The sequence below is a fragment of the Cygnus olor genome, chromosome 23 (assembly GCF_009769625.2).
Source record: "Cygnus olor isolate bCygOlo1 chromosome 23, bCygOlo1.pri.v2, whole genome shotgun sequence".
Lineage (NCBI taxonomy): Eukaryota > Metazoa > Chordata > Aves > Anseriformes > Anatidae > Cygnus > Cygnus olor.
Window position 1 is genome coordinate 811,921 of NC_049191.1, and position 15,391 is coordinate 827,311.

Consider the following 15,391-nt stretch of genomic DNA (forward strand, 5'->3'; position numbering starts at 1 on the left):
GGAGAAACCCTGGCTTGCAGAAATTAAGCCTTTATTTATGTGCAGGCAAGCTCAGGACAAATTTGTCCACATACTCTCCTCCAATGAACCTCTGTTCAGGCCACCTCTAGCGTGAAGTCTATGCTCACTCAGTTCATGAGGTGGCTGTTGAGCTGCCAGCCAAGGTGCCAATTAGTGCCAATTGTGTTGACAGGTCTTTTTGTGCTGGGGATGTTCCTCCCCTCCATTAGGAGCTGAATCAACACCAACAAATTGTTTCATTGGGGACCACCAACAGTCGCCACAAGAGACCAACTCATGGCGATGGCTCAGCTCAGCTGAGCTGAAACCTCAGCCTGAGCAGTCACATATACAGAGGAGAAACAATTCTCCTCTGGCTGATACCACCCCGAGATACCTTTCGCTGCCAGGTCCTTGTCTGTTCCCTGCGATCTGCCGATCAGCTCTTCCCCACGGCGTTTCAGAGCCTCGAAGGAGGGTTGCAGCTTCTCCAGCTCCACCGTGGCGTTTTTGTTCTCGCTGATGCACTCCCGGATCTTGTCGACCTCGGCGGGAATGAGGGGCGGCATGCGCAGGCGGGAGGAGAGGGTCTCCAGCGTCTCCAGCATCGGCTCGATCTTGTCATGGAACTGGGGAGGAGCAAGTCCATTAGGGCAGGTGAGATGAGATTAAACAGCACTGCATCACTCCCTGCCTGTGCAACAGCCCTTAGCGCTGCGCCCAGCGGCCTCTCAGAGAGGACAAACATTGCCAGCAACAGCAATTACACCTGCAGCCTCCTGTTCATGCCTGCCTCAGCTCTTATTTGCTGCACACAGCCCCGGGCTGCACCAACTCAAAGGAATCCAACCCTAAGTCAGCCAAACACACACAGCGCCGGCACAGGCAACTGTGAACCAAACACGGCAGCGCTTTGTGATGATGTTCAACCCGTAACATTAACGTTTTGACTGCTGTCCCGCTGCTGGCGGATGGGCAGCGTGACACGAAAACCAAATCCCATTTGTTTTATCATCTGCGCAGAGACGCTGCTGGAAGAGCGCCTGTGTTTGGTGCTGAAGGAAACCTCAGCTTGGTGCAACGAGAGCAAGAAAACCGCCCTGGCACGGTCAGGGGGAAACGGGGGAAGGCTGCATGCACACAGGGAGGAGCAGAGTGAGCTGCCAAGGAATGGGGGCTTCAACAAAAGCAAAATCAGAAAGCCAAGGAAGAGGGTCTAGCATAGTTTGCTTTTTTTTTTTTTAAATATACATATGGCTTTATGTTTTTTTTAATGAAGAAAAGTCAACTTTGGCCTGAAAGACACCAAGTCATCCCTGCTGGTGAGAAGGAGGGCAGCCCTGCTGCACCGGGCTGCCAGCCCCGGTGCTCCTCATGTCTCCCCCTGCAGGATGCCAGCATTGGCTTTTGCCCAGTCCCAGCTAACAGCAGAGACGAGATGGGATCTTGTGCAAAGTTGATCATGGGCACGCTGGCTTAGCCAACAAGCAGAAGCAAATGGGAAGTTCAGCTAGAGCAGAAAGCTCTGTGCACCAGTGCAAACCGCTTCAAAAGCGAAACCTCTGCTTTACATGAAGCATTCCCAGTGGAAGCTGGCCACGGCTGAAACCAGGCAGCAATGCAACAAAAGCCATCTCAGAAACGTGACTTTTTTTCCCCCTCAGTTAGTTCTTAAGCAAGTTCAGCTGAGCTGTGCATGAACCAGAAATAAAAGCCTGGGTGTAAAACAGAATCGTTTCAGCCCAAGGAAAGAGTGTAAATGAATGTCTACCATGGTGGGGCTTACCTCTGTAATCTGCAATGGTGGGGCGTAGTCAACACAACAATGAAATGGGACCATGTGGGGAAGACAGGAACAGGCAGCAACACACACAGATAACACATTCCACAATGTGAGTGAGAGATGAGACGGGAGGGATGTGTGGGGGGGAAAAACTTGGAGTTAATACAAGTGCAAACCAAGAGAAGTGACTAAACAATACAGGAATAAAATAAAATTAAAAAAAAAAAAAAGACACCCAGACATGACAAAAACCAACTGCACTACAGTAACACTGGGTGAAATGAAACATAACTAAGAACCATAAACCCTGAACCTGTGTGGCAGAAACTCGTTACCCCCTTATGACCTTTAGCACCTACAATCTCTGCCCTTCCTTTCGTATCTCTGATCCCGCAGCCACCAATCCGTAGGTCTCCTCTAGAGATGCCCAGACCCTGGAGATGGCAATTAGCTCTCCCATACAAACGATCCTGCAGCTGTTCACACACAGCAGTGCTTTGCTTATCAGAAATTAAACTTATCACTCTGAGCTCTTTAAGGAGGCTCTCTGGGCCCTCCCAACCTTGGGTGGATGCCAAAATAGCCCCTTTGAATGAGCATCATTATGAAGGTTGTAAAAATTTATTGCTCTATTTACCATGTCTAGATTCAAACTCCTTCTCCCCTCCTTCTGCGGTCAGTACTGAGCAGGGGCCCTGCCCAGCAGTCAGCTGAAAACTACCCTGAAGGTGTCTGCCTATGTTGTGCCCTATAAAGGGTTTTACAATCCTAGCATAGGAATAAAACTGCATTTCAAAGCACGTGGCTTCCCCAGGGGACTGCAATAAACGCTTAGCAGACTTGGCTGCTTGGCACCCCAGAAGCGTACCTGAGTGGACTGCGAGACAGCTTCATCGAGCGCAAGAGCCCGCTGACACACCTCCTCCTTGATTTTGGCGTACATGGCCTCTGCTGTTGAGTACTTTTTCTGCACCATCTCCCCTTCCTCAGGGTTGAGGTCCTTGAGCTGTGGTCCGATTTTCAGCAGCTTGTCAATGTGAGGCTTATGTTCAGCAATAGACTCTCTCAGTTGCTAGGGAATAAGATGGGGGGGGGAAAGACAATTGTTTAGAAGTCTACTGAGAGCTGCTGCCTATTTATTTCACACAACACTCAAAAGAGCCACGATTGCATTTGGTAGTGCACGCACACCACAGATTTCTTGACCCAGCATGTGCCGAACACGTGGTGCTCGGCTCTTCCCATGGTGTACACAGGCACGCCGCCCCACTCGAGCTGCCCCAGGCAGCTCTGTCTGTTGACCCTCCCTGTGGTCCCCAAGGGGATGACAATAAAAACTTCCTTTGCATCTCTCTACCCTAAAAGTACAATGCTCTTCTCCATACTGCAGTCAGGCAAGAGATCCAGAGACAACCAGGCTCCCCTGGGTTTCATCTGTATTTTAGTAAGAAATGATCCAACCTATCTAGTGATTCCCAAGTGGTATGACCAAGGCACCCTTGTGTTACATAGGTACGATCCCCAGAAAGAAAAGAACAGGGAAAAAAAAAAACAAAACAAAACAGAAAAATGGCCCACGCTGGCCCTGTGAGTGCTGCACCTCCATTCAAGCCAGAAGTGCTGACCCAGCAATAGCTGGCGCAGGAGCTGCGGGCTCAGCCATCGCCTTACCCTCATGTCCTCCTGCTGCTGCTTGAGCTGCTCGTGGTCGATGGCTGGAGGGGGCAGCTGCGAGATCAGGGCCTGCGTTTCCTCAATCCAAGGGTTCAGCTCCTCGTAGGTCTCCCAAAACTGGTTCACCAGGACCTGCGCACGCTCCAGACGAGCGTAGCGCTCTGAGTTGAGCTGGCTCACGGCTTCATACTGCTGCACCAGGGACTCTGTTTTCTCCTAAAAGGAACGGGAGGAGAGTTAGCGATGGATGCAAAAGGGCACAGGAACACTGCCAGCCGCACGCTGTGAGCTGGAAGAGCAGGAGGTGCGCTCGGTGGCGTCGATCCACGTGCACAAACTGTAATTCCAATTAAAGCAGCCTCAGAAATCTCACTATCCTCCTTCCCCAAACACTGCAATAAAAATACTGCAATAAAAGAGACTAATAAATATAAAGAGATCTCTGCTAAGTGTCACTGGTGGGAATTCCTGAAGATGGAGTAATTTTAAACTGCTTCAGACTGTGCAAGAGCCGAGCGCTCGCCTTCTCCCCGCCTCGTCTCCCCCCCAGCACTAAATATCAGCGAGGCTCACCTGGAGAACAGCTTTTTGTTCTTCCCCACACGTCCCAAAGATCTCGTTGCGCTGGCTGAACAGTTCATCCATAGAGTCTTTGTGCCGAATAATGTCGATGGAAAAAGCCTGCAGAAAGGAATGTCCAAAGAAAGGGAAAGAATGAGAAGGGAGCCTGACCACCCCTCCCCAGCCCCGTGAGGGGCCCTCCCGCCCCGCCAGGCTGCCCAGCCCCAGCACCATGGAGATCGCACGAAACTCAGCACCAGCATCCCATGGCACACCGAGCATCTGGCTGAAAAGGCAGATAACTGCATTGCTTTCTCACTGCTCACCTATTCTAACCTCTCTCTTTCAAAGGCCTGAAAATGGCACTCGAAATTAGGTGTCAGGTCAGACTCCAAGCAACTTCCACACCCAGGTCATCGTCCCACGGATCAGAAACCCACGGCTGCCCTGCATGCAGCCCCCCCCCCCCCCCCCAAAACGCCAGGTAGCAGTCAGTCAGTCTAACACTGCTGTGCCTCGGGGAAGAACGCGAGGGCACACGTTTGTGTGCAGGTCCCTGGCCCAAGGGCTCCCTGCCTGCACAGGACAAGCTCCACCACCCATTTGTGATCAGTTCAGCGAATACTTCAAGCCCCCCAAACCATGCTCTCCAGTACTGTGTCTACCCATAACTTCGCCATTCCCCAGGTCGACATGATTAACAACATCCACAAGCAGCGGGGAGCCAGGCTGAGCTCAATTTAACTTAATGCTCAATGCTTCAGTCCCCGTCCATTATAACGATGTGTTGTGTGTTTTTTTTTTTGTTTCAAATGCACAAAATCCAATAAGCATGTACGCTGCTCTGATTGCTGAGGCTGGTGTGGGAAGAAAAGGGCCGTTTATTTAAAGTGCATGTTCTTTCAGGCATGAGCTCATCTTGAAGATATATAAAAAAAAAAAAAGGCAAAAAAAAAAAGCTTCTCTTTGTTCCATAGCTGGCTGCCGCAAGTGAAACTAGGAGTCCCCCACTGGAAGGAACAATGAGCAGAAAGCAAATGTAAAAGTACCCTCATTAATCAATAGGTACAGCTCTCCAAGCTGCTCCTGCCAGCAGTGCCTGCAACACACAGGTAGAGCTCGCTGCCGTGGCCGGGGCAGAGCCCTGGAAGGAAGGAACACCTCCCTCGAGGGCAGCCCGGGCAGGAGCAGTGGCCTGGCCCCGAACAACCGGGCAAGTCGGGCACAGCGCCGAGGTGCGGCCCCGGCGACCCCAGCTCGCTCCGTCTTCAGCTCGTATGAACAGCTCTCTGGCGCCCTGAGCTGCTCAAGGCTCTTCAGATGTCCAACACTTCATTTGTCTAAAGCCTTCTTCTCCTTCCTTTTTCCTTTTACTTACCCAGGGCACATGTTGCACCTCTCTCGGAGCTCTGGGCTCAGCTGTACAAAGACCAGAAGCCCCTACAGAGCTCCACTGCCCTGACAGACAGCCCTAGCCCCAGCCCCAGCCCTCCCTCCCACTGCCCACAGACCACCACCTCCGCGCCTACCCGCTCCTCCTGGCAGCCGCATGCACGCCGCTCCTACCTTCTGCACCTGCAGCTGGGCCGTCGTCTGGTCCTGCTCCAGCCGAATGGGACCGAGAGCCATCAGTTTCCGCTTGGTCTCAGCGACCCAGGCCAGCTCCGCATCGGCCGCCTGCTCATACTGGTGGAGGGAGAAGGGAGGCTGCTGTCAGCCGAGGCCGCGGGGCAGAGCGGCCTCTGGGCCCATCTCTGCTCTGGTTTGAGCAGAGCGTAGCAGGGAGCTCGCTGTCCCTACCAGCATGGACCCAGGGCACTAGTGACATCTACATCCTTGTTGCAAGGGTTTAAAAAACAAGGGCCCTTCTGAAAGATGTAAGTGGTGACCCCACACACCCTGACCCTGTGCCTGGAAGGCCAACAGCTGAACACCTGCACAGAGGCCGCGTTAACACAGCCACGTGCACTAACACACACATCCTCTATTGCAGGAATGCCTGCCAGCACAGGCCATGGCTTTCTGACAGAGAGCTCCCCTCTGCTGAGGGCAGCCAGGGCCATGGGGATGCTCCTGCGGCAGTTTTGGGCTCAGGGCATCATGGTGACACAGCAAGCACAGGGATGCTGCCACCTTTCTCCACACCCTCTCCATTTGCGGGGCAAGGGACAGCTCTACTTTACACGATAATTTCGCTTGCACATTCAGTTCTGTGGAGGCAGTGCTCAAAGCCAGTACAGGCAGTTATTCGTGGCACTCCACAGCCTCCACTCCATACAGAACGAATCTTTCCGAGCAGGCTGCTACCCTGGAACAACCTCATGCTGTCACAACAGGATGGCAGCCGTCCTGCCCGGCGGTGTGCAGGCCCTCCTGCTCCCACTCATCCCAGAAACCCTCCTGGAGGCCCTGGAGTTCATCAAATTACCTGCTGAGACCTCTGAATAGCAGCATCTATCTCCTCCACCCGCTGCTTGATGGTGTCGCTGACCAGCTTGTAGCGCTCGTTGGTGTCCGAGACGAGTTTATCCAGCCCCTCGCGGGCTCGCCAGGGCACCAGCTCCAGCAGTGCTCGGCTCACCTCATTCACTGTGTCCAGAACGAGCCGCTGCTCCATCACCTCCTTCTTCAGCTCCTGGGGAAGGCACACACGGACACATGTCCTTCTGGTGGCAGTGCCAGCTACCCGGGCAGACCTGGCTGCTGGGTTTGCAGCGGTTTTGTGACCGGGTTCCTCCCCTTCTCCCTGCTGGCACGAGCTCTCCAGCCCAGCTGTTCTCAGAGCCAGCACGTGCATGGCCTGGCGGGTTGGGCTGCTCACTAGCAGATGTGTGAGTGCCGAGGAGGCGGAGAAGGAGGGCGGCTTCCCCACAAACACAGCGACACGCAGCAGCCACCAGCTCTGCACTAAGGAGCAATGGGCTCCTTTGTTCCCATCCCCACCTAACACGGTCCCAGACCGCCTATCCCACGCTCCCTGCCCAGGCACCGAGCAAACCTCGCCAGCTCTCCTCCCACACAGCCCTCGTGTCCCTGCCCCCTGCATGCTGCGTCGCTGCTCCCCACCTTCTGCCTCTGCTGGAACTGTGGTATCTGCTCGCCGGCCGGGGACTGTCCCCCGCTGGATGCCAGCTCTTCCTCCACTTTGCTCATCCAGGAGTTGAGCTCCTCGTGCGTGGACTGGAACTTGGTGGCCAGCTGGCGAGCCTGCTCCAGCGTGCGCAGCGCCTTGGAGCTGGTGGCGGTGATGTCCGAGTAGCGGGTCTTAATTCCGTCCAGCTTCTCTTGGATGAGCAACACCTCCTCCCCTGCGGGACACCAAGAGGGGCTGAGTGACGCCAGGCAGAGGGAGCTGCAGGGGGGTTTGAGCAGCCAGCTGCCCTGTCCCCCATTGTAAATAGCTACTTTCAGTCTCACTTTTCTGCACGTCAGTGAAGCTTAGCAGCCTATTTTTACAGCCAGGAAGCTACTCTCAGAGCTGACACTTTCTGCCAGCCAGTGTAACGGCCACCTCCTGCCTATAATAGGAAGGAAATGTGCTGTGAAGCCTCTCTTTGCCACAAGCCCCAGAGCCACCAGAACTCAGCTCTCAGCTAATATGTCACAGCTCCACAAGAAAAGGTCCAATTCACTCTCTACTGTTATTTCCGAGGGGACAGGAGATTGCAAGCCAAATTCTTTGTAATTCCTCTTCCTGCTCCAGGGCTCCCACAAGGACAGAGGTCTGCACATCTGCTCAGAGCAGACCACATCTGAAGGAAATGCATTGCCCCGACCTCTCTTCCCACTCATAAACACAAACTCACACCCACGTGGCAACAGCAACAACTGCTTAGTATGGGAAAGCAATATTAGGAAAGGGTTTGGTGTATTTTTAACCTCTTTCCATGTGATTTAGCAGCTGGATGCAAGGAGAAAACCCTGCCTAGTGTTAGAGGGCTGCTCCGTGCTGAGAACTGCCGAGCAGCCAGTTGGAATTGCCACTCTCAGAGCTGGGGGTTGGTATTTGGGATTTACTAAGCCGGAGCACATGTGGCTCGGCATCCAGGTCTGGCTGTACAACAGCTACTTTGGGAATTTTCTGTCAGCTCTGAGGGACAGCAGCCTCCTCTGCACAGACCTCCCAGCAAGCACAGTGCAGGGGACGGGCGCTTCCCAGACCCCTGCCCGTCAGCCAGAGCACGCCCAGCTCCTGGCCTTACCTGTGGTTTGCTTCAGAAGAGCCTGCCCATTTCTAATGGCCTGGTCCACATTCTTCTTCCTGTTCACAATTTCCTCGTTCAAAGCCTGGACAGAAAGGCAAACTGGAGTTAACCTTTCGCATGGTCATCTCTGTGTCCTGCTGGCCAGCATCAGACAGATGCTAAGAGAGCAGGACCTGCTGGCACAGCAGGGGTGGACAACAGATCTGACTCCAGTCCAGTCAACATTCTCCTGCTGTGGGACTTATTGGAACTTCTGGGACCAATCTCAAAAGCAAAACCCACCCCAAACCCTAGGGTATGTATTACTGAAGAACTTACTCTTGAAAAGAGCTTTCACAGCCCCCACGGAGCGGAAGCAGACTGCTTCCTCGGTGGCCAACCTAGTTTGGAAAACCCACCGGGCTTTTCAAATTCACATTCTTGGAAACAGCAAACAGCTTTCTAAAGGCACAGGGTGGCCAAGCTTGCTCAGACATTGTTCACAAAGCAAATGAATCATTTGAAGTTTCCCCTGGGAAACCCGTTTTTTGGGCTTCAATTATTGTTTTTAGCACATGAAATCTCTTTACACTTCTCCAAGCCTAGAAAAGTCAAAGCTTGTTCTGCTGCTGGTTAAAATTAAAGTCAGACCAGAAACAAATGAAAAAAAGCAAATAAATGCAACAAAATAAATAACATAAACGTGGAAGAAAATGGAAAATACCAGCTGGTCAGCATGCTGCTTCTGCAGGACGTCCCGTTTGTAATCCTTTACGGATACCGAGCCGAGCTTGTCCTCGACCTCAGCCAGCCAGTTGAGCACTTCCACCTCCTCCTCCCCAAAGAGCCTCGCGTTACACAGGGCCTGCTCCAGCAGCGCTGCCTTCCGGCAGCACCGCTCGCGGACCTCGCCGTAGCGGCCCTGCAGAGAGTCCAGCTTCTCTGCCAGCAGCCTCTGCTCGGCGGCACAGCTCAGGGCGGAGAGGCTCTGCCCGACTCTGACCACCTGAGCCACGTCGGCCGCCTGGCTCTCTATCTCTTCCTCTAGAGCCTGAAAGCCGGGAGGACAAAATGGACAACGAAACAAACATGAGTGAAAAGATGAGATAAAAACAAAACAAAACAAAAAACACAGTCAAACAAAGGGGAAACAGAAATGATGAATGCAACTGAAGGAATGACGGAGATGCAAAACCCACCCGGGAACGGGCAAAGTATACTAAAAAAAAAAAAGTTTAACAGAAACATGAAAACGGGAGTGTTTTTTCTATCCAGAAGCAGATACATTCCTCGTGAGGTACACTGACATCAATTAAATATTACCCACATCAGTGGGCTAGGGTTTGCAGCCTTCTCTGCACATAAAGCGGCCCGCATAGGCTGCTGACCCTATGGAGAGGATCCTCTCTGATCACCACCAAGGCTCGTTGGTGCCAAAACCCACCTTGCCACAGCAGAAACATCAACCAGAGAGAGACCTGATGCCAACCGCCTCCACTGGCGGCTCTCATCCACGCACGGGTCCCTACCTTGTGCCGGCTGATCTGCTGCTGGATTTTGGCAGTCTGGGTACCAATGGGCTCAGAGTTGGCCAGCTTCTTCTCTGTCACCGACAGCCAGTCTGAAACGGGCTCTGTGGTTTCGTGGAACTGCTTTGCCAGAACCAGGATGTCCTCCAGCTGCTTCTGCCTGTATCAGGGATGAAACAAAACACTAAGGAGCAGCTCCCCTTGGAACAGAGAACGGGAAGCAGCTCTGAGCACAGGCACTGCCCTGTTGCCAACAGGGCTCCGCACCAGGAAGCCGTAACGGGCTTCAACAGAATCAGAAGCCAAAGTGGAAATACTTCAGAAAGCACCGTGACAGGAAGGAGGAACAGAAGCAGCTCTGTGCAGTGCAAGGTGAGACACCTTGTCAGGCAAGCTGCAACGCAAACACAAAAAGCAATGCAGAGAATCTGCAAAATAAGCTTTTTTCTGCAGCTGTTCCTTTAGGATCCAATTCATTCTCCAGTGAAGGCGGCAGAAAGGCTCCCTTTGTGCTACTTTTCTTCTGTTAATATCCCCACCTCAGAGAGCCTTCAATGTGGGCCAGCTCGTAGCCGAGCTCTTGGTCTTTCCGAGCTGCTGAGCTGCTGTTCAAAGAGAGCCTGGCAGCGGCACAGCGCTGGACGGACACTCCATCCAGGCTGCAGCCATTTCAAACACCGGGAGGTCAAATTCGGCCCTCAGAAGTGACTTTGTAACCTGACATATTAGCTTATGTAGCAACAAGAAGCTTGTAAATGAGATTCAGGCAGCAGAAAGGTGTCAACAGGATGTTGCTGCTAAAGCTAGATGTTAAAGCTTAAAGGAATAAAAATAACATCCATCCCCTGCAGGGAATTTGTTTAATCTGAGCTCTTCCCTGCCATTGTAAACCACTGCTATCTACTTCAGCTCCCAAAGAGGCTTTGATTTCTCATGTTTTCCAGCTGTGGTTTCCAGGATGTATCTGCACAGAGCTCTCTGCCAGCTCTCCACATGCTGTTGCCCATGCAGGCGGAGCGGCCACCAGGGCTGACCAGCGAACCACCACCTGCGGCTGCCTGCACGGCCTCTCGCCTCGCTGACCAGTGCGTGCGAGGAACAAAAGCTCCAGCTCCAGCCAGCCAGAGGCCAGCCCAGCCATTGAGCAAAACAAGCCCGAGAACAATAAAAGCAGTACCGTTGTCACAGAGGGGACATGCAAGTGGCCAAACTCTGTAAAGCTCCGGGGCGCCATGAATTACAAGATAAGCCCATCCCATGTTCTTGGCCAGTGTAACAGACCCTCTGAGGGCTGTAAAGCAAACAAAACTCTTCGCTTCTCTGGGCTACCAGAGCTGCCCACGAGGGATCAAGCCAGGAATGCAGAACAGCAGCAGAGCAGCTCTCTTGCCTCCGGCATGCCCCCCTGGCTTCAGGAAGGGGCGGTGAGGCCCGAGGGAGATCACCCGGCATGCAGACGGAGCAAGGGGCAGAGCACAGAGAGAAAGAGGCTCAGAGAAACCTCCCGGCTCCGAGCCAAGGGGCAGCGCGGTCACTCCCCGCGGCTCTCACCTGGCGGCCGCCCTGCGGAGCAGCCCTGCCCATCTGCTCTCCAGGCTCTCCAGCTGGCAGACGATCTTCTCCCTGTCTGCTGGCTCGGCCGACTGCGCGATCCTCCCGCCCTCGGCTTGGATCATCTCAACAGTGGCTTTGCGATCGTCCAGAAGTCGCTGGAGCAGCTTTAGCATCAGCAACGAGAGAAAGGGGATAGAAGTTACCAGATGGGTCAGCAGAACCTCTTGCATTCCTCAGAGATCAGATTTCTGTGTCTGAAAACCATTGATAAGCACTGGGCTGAGACCAAGGCCAGCCAAGTGGGATAACCACTGTCTTCTGCCTCCACCATCAAAACCAATTCAAAAGAGACTGATTTCACTTTTGAACTGGTTTCAGAGCCAGAGAACTTCTCAGAGGCTTCCCCATCCTTCCCCCAAATCTATCGAGATCAAGTTTTTAACTTTCCCTTAAATTTCCTCTTCAAAATCTCAACACAATGGACCAAGCCTCAGTAAGAATTCACTTTTAAGACATTTTGCCATGACCGCACTTGAACTTTCATCTGCAGGCTCACAAAGGCAGGCTGTGACCCAGGCTTGTTATCTCTGCAAACACTGCTGCGCCTTGGGTTGGCTCTTAGTTTGTACGTTCGTTTTGTTCAAATAGCCAAACCAGTAACTATAACACCAGCTTGCTCCTGACACAGCAGAATTATCAGCACAAACAAAACCGAATCTAGGGCTAGAAAAACATGGCCAACCAGCAAAACCAGCAGCAAACCTCAAGAGGCAGTACGACAATAAAGTCACGCTGGAGACTTAGACCATGCAGATAGCAAGTGTGGACAAACAAGCTGCCTGCTTCCCACATCGACGTGTGGGGAACCACCAGGAGAGCCGCTGAGAAAGCAGCAGACCTGTGTAGGTCCCAGGTACACCTAAGCTGGTTTCAGACCCCAAGAACACCTGGCTCTCCAGAGCTCCCCCTCCCTGCACGCCAGCCTGACCACCACGCCGTGCTCGCTCACCTTCTGCTCCTGGATCTGGGCTTTCACCACCTTGTACTCGGCAGAGGGAGGTTTCTGGTTGGAGATGAGCTCCTCGGTGTCGGTCAGCCAGCTCAGCAAGGGCTCCAGGGCGTCCTGGAACTTCCCGCAGCGCAGCAGGGCCTCCTGCAGCTGGGCGATCCTCTGGGCCACCTGCATGACACCCGCGCCCACAGCAGTGTCAGGGTGATCCCGCAGCCCCCAGCACCGGCAGCTTGGGGCTCAGCCCCCTGCCCAGCACCACTTCTGCCAGCGGGCCCAGCGGGACCGGGCCCAGCCCCTGCCCGCGCCCTCACCTTCTTGTTGAGGGTGTTCCAGCGGGTGTTGATTTCTTCCATGTCATGCTCCAGCCCTTGGACATCACAGTTTTTCCCGGCGCTTTGGATGAGTCCTTGACCAACTCCATTCACTTGCTGCAGTTTTAGCTGGAGAGGATCCACTTGCTCCTTCTGGAACAGCTGGGCAAGGGAAGGGTGGGAGAGAAAAGCTATTTATAACCCGCACGCTGCTCGCCCAGCCCCTCCATCATTCCATGGATACAACAGGCTCCCTTCTCTAGAAAAGACGCAGTAGCTACTGCTTGTCGTGGTGCATTGATTTTATTAGAGCTGCGCAGGTTTGCCTGAATGCCTCCGGCACCTTGACCCAGTGACGTGAATGTCCCAGGCACTCGCTGGCTTGGAGTCTGCAGCTTGGGGTCCATACACAGCCACCCCTGCTTTTAAACGGGAAAACTCCTTTTTCAAAGCATCAGAACAAGGTGGAAAATGTAAATTGGGGAATAAATTGGAGCATCAGCTATGGTCAGTCATCCGATTGGGAAATAACGCTTCTGGGGAAAAAACAAAGCAATTCTCACAGCGATGCTGTTGAGAACAGAGACCTGACACCATGCAAGTTTTGTTAACCACGAAATTACAGACACTGAGAAGCTAGCCGTATTTCGAAAGACAAAGGCAATAGGCAATTAATGTGCTAGTCATTTACCGCACCACATATTTGGCACGGTCCTGCCTGGGAATCCTGTGGGGAAAAGCTTTGAAAAACAAAAAGATTTGATAGGGAAGGAGGAGGAGAGCGAACGAAGCTCCCCATCGTAACGAGAGGCAGCAGGGAAAATCCTGTTTCCGTGGAGGAGATAAGTGCTCTTTATCGCAGCTCCAGATCTGCTGCAAGCAGCCGCCGAGCAGGCAGCGCTCGCTGCACGCGCCCCCTCCAGCGCACCGGCACCGCCGGGCTCTGCGCGGCCCCGTCCCGAGCAGCCTTCTGCGTCCCCACAGCCTGCAATACAATCCCCAAAAAAGGGAGCGGAGTCGCTCATTGTTTATTCTGGGCCCTTGGACTACGAGCTCATACAGAGCACAGGTCACCCTGCAGCGCACACTGGAAAGGATTAGAGCGCTCGGCCCCATTGCAACATTTTCTCTTTTGGAAAGCGTTGGGAACTGAAGTCAGACAGCCGCGTGCCTGCTTTCTCAAGCGTGCCTCCTCCTTTCGTGCCCAAGAATATATGGACATTGACGGCATCTAAAAATGCCCTCGGATACAGAGCCTAAAATGCAAAACCCCTCCCAGCACAGCAGTGGATTGCGGACGGCACGGTTCTCCATACCAGGTAATCGCTTTATCTCTGAAGGAATACAGAGCAGGCAAAAAAGCCAAAGCACCAAAAAATGAATCTGCCTGAAAAATAGGGGTTGCCTTGATTTTCTTTCCCCATTTTCAGAGAGAAGGATACTTCCTCCTGTCGGAGCTCAGCAGCTCGAGAGCAGGGAGGTATCACTGCAGGGCATGAACTAAAGGGTGTGCTGGAAGACATTGTCCAGAGCTGTTTGCTCAGGGAGAATTATGCTACGGTTATAAGAAGTAAATGGTGACATGAAATCACCAATTCCCCAGCTACTTCTCCTGTTACTGTTTATATATGGAGCTGGCTGTTAGAGCAGCCAAACCCCCAAAAGGACCAGGCTGATAAGTCTGGCATGCAAACATTTGACTACAGCACAGCGCGAGCCCCGGCTGAGCGTGGTCCGAGCCCTCCACACGAGCATCGACTGTGAAAACAAACCCCAGGACTTCAGAGGCAGGCAGGGAGGGAGGGAGGCCAGCAGAAAGCCCTGGCATCAGGTGACAGAAACCTGCAACACGTGAATAAGTACAGCCCAGGAGCGCTGAGGTTGCACAAGGACCATTAAGAAGATAATCACATACGCTAACGGCCCGAAGAGCAAGTATGTCGAACACGCTTGTTTTCCTTCGCTCATGAAAGATTCCAGCGATTTAGTTCATTAACCTCAGTGTGACTCAGCTATGAAGCAAATATTTAACGTGCACCCTTCGCTGTGCGGAAAATCGCGAGGAAGCTCGCACTGAGCGAAGCGGCTGGACAGACATCTTGGCGAGCAGAAGCGCAGCTGCTCCGCTACACCTCCTCCTCCTCCTCCTCCTCGCTTTTGAATGCTTCCCAGAGCATCCCTCTGCTTTCTGCTTCGCCCATCTCCGCGGCGACTGCATCCCAGCTCACTGTGCTCCTCACCCCCCACTGAAGCCCTGCGGGGCTGGAAACGCCTTGGTGGGGGCAAGGACCAGCAGCGTTCATCCCAAAGCTGCCAACAGCCCACACGGCACCGAGCGGGGGATTTGGAAGGGGTTAACCACCAAGGACACCGCGCAGGGGGCAGTGAAAGCAGAGCAGTGAGTCTGGGACAGCAGATGTACGCTGCTATAACCCGACGTCTCCTTTCCCTTCCAAAGGTGCCCCCGGGTGCCCAGCCCGGTGCGCCCACACACAGCCTCTCCAGCTCAGCCGTGTGCATTTTTTAAATGGGTGGCACAGCACAAGAGATGAGTAATTGCTACTGAACCGGGATTTTCAGCGCTGACTAACTTCTGATGTCTCCTCAGTGATATTTCTGCTAATCCAGTATTAAATCAGCACTCGCTTACGGGAACTCCACCACCGACCCGCACCCCTCGGGGTCCCTCCACACAGGGTAAAGCAAACCCCAGCATGCCGAAGGAACTCGGCTGCCCTTCCATGTGGGTTCAGAGCCCCGCACCGTACCGTCCCTATCAGAGA

At 53.4% G+C, this 15,391-nt stretch overlaps 1 protein-coding gene across 16 annotated transcripts in view; it reads right to left on the minus strand.

The window, feature by feature from the left end:
• MACF1 (microtubule actin crosslinking factor 1) overlaps positions 1-15,391 on the minus strand; it is a 143,068-nt gene that overhangs the window by 21,527 nt on the left and 106,150 nt on the right. For 9 of the 16 annotated variants that reach the window (XM_040535287.1, XM_040535286.1, XM_040535281.1 and 6 more), the window contains 14 exons: positions 12,609-12,770; positions 12,295-12,465; positions 11,283-11,449; positions 9,732-9,891; positions 8,927-9,253; positions 8,221-8,305; positions 7,085-7,326; positions 6,447-6,653; positions 5,585-5,704; positions 4,031-4,138; positions 3,455-3,673; positions 2,652-2,855; positions 1,787-1,795; positions 398-629 (listed from right to left, as the gene is read on the minus strand). In XM_040535287.1, the coding sequence (XP_040391221.1) occupies positions 398-629; positions 1,787-1,795; positions 2,652-2,855; positions 3,455-3,673; positions 4,031-4,138; positions 5,585-5,704; positions 6,447-6,653; positions 7,085-7,326; positions 8,221-8,305; positions 8,927-9,253; positions 9,732-9,891; positions 11,283-11,449; positions 12,295-12,465; positions 12,609-12,770 (2,413 nt within the window). The remainder of the gene's footprint in view (positions 1-397; positions 630-1,786; positions 1,796-2,651; positions 2,856-3,454; positions 3,674-4,030; positions 4,139-5,584; positions 5,705-6,446; positions 6,654-7,084; positions 7,327-8,220; positions 8,306-8,926; positions 9,254-9,731; positions 9,892-11,282; positions 11,450-12,294; positions 12,466-12,608; positions 12,771-15,391) is intronic. The other 7 variants (XM_040535292.1, XM_040535291.1, XM_040535289.1 and 4 more) reach the window with 3 other exon arrangements.